Consider the following 323-nt stretch of genomic DNA (forward strand, 5'->3'; position numbering starts at 1 on the left):
GGCGGGGAGGAACGAGAGCGGGCGCTGGGCCGGGCCGGGCACACCGCTGGCTGCCCAACCCTGAGCGCGGCGGCGGGACTCCAACCTGCCTTATCTTGGGAGGGCCCCAGCCCTGAGCGAGCCCTGGGGCTGCCCCGGGGCCCAGGGGGGGTGGTGGCGGTACCCGAGTTTGGCGTCCAGTTGTACTGAGGCCAGCCCAGCTTCTCCCCGTGCCGCCCGTTCTCCGTCACGAGCCAGTCCAGCAGCGGCTTGAAGTAGGTCATCATGGCGGCAGCCGACATGTTGGACTGGCCCGTGATCAGCCGCATGGCTTCGGGCCCCGG

At 71.5% G+C, this 323-nt stretch overlaps 1 protein-coding gene across 1 annotated transcript in view; it reads right to left on the bottom strand.

The window, feature by feature from the left end:
- ACE (angiotensin I converting enzyme) overlaps window positions 1-323 on the bottom strand; it is a 41,912-nt gene that overhangs the window by 22,384 nt on the left and 19,205 nt on the right. Inside the window, exon 23 of the mRNA XM_010856560.1 lies at window positions 14-291. Coding sequence (XP_010854862.1) covers window positions 14-291 — 278 coding nt within the window. The remainder of the gene's footprint in view (window positions 1-13; window positions 292-323) is intronic.

This window comes from Bison bison, unplaced genomic scaffold (assembly GCF_000754665.1).
Source record: "Bison bison bison isolate TAMUID 2011002044 unplaced genomic scaffold, Bison_UMD1.0 scf7180017864371, whole genome shotgun sequence".
NCBI classification, from domain to species: Eukaryota; Metazoa; Chordata; class Mammalia; order Artiodactyla; family Bovidae; genus Bison; species Bison bison.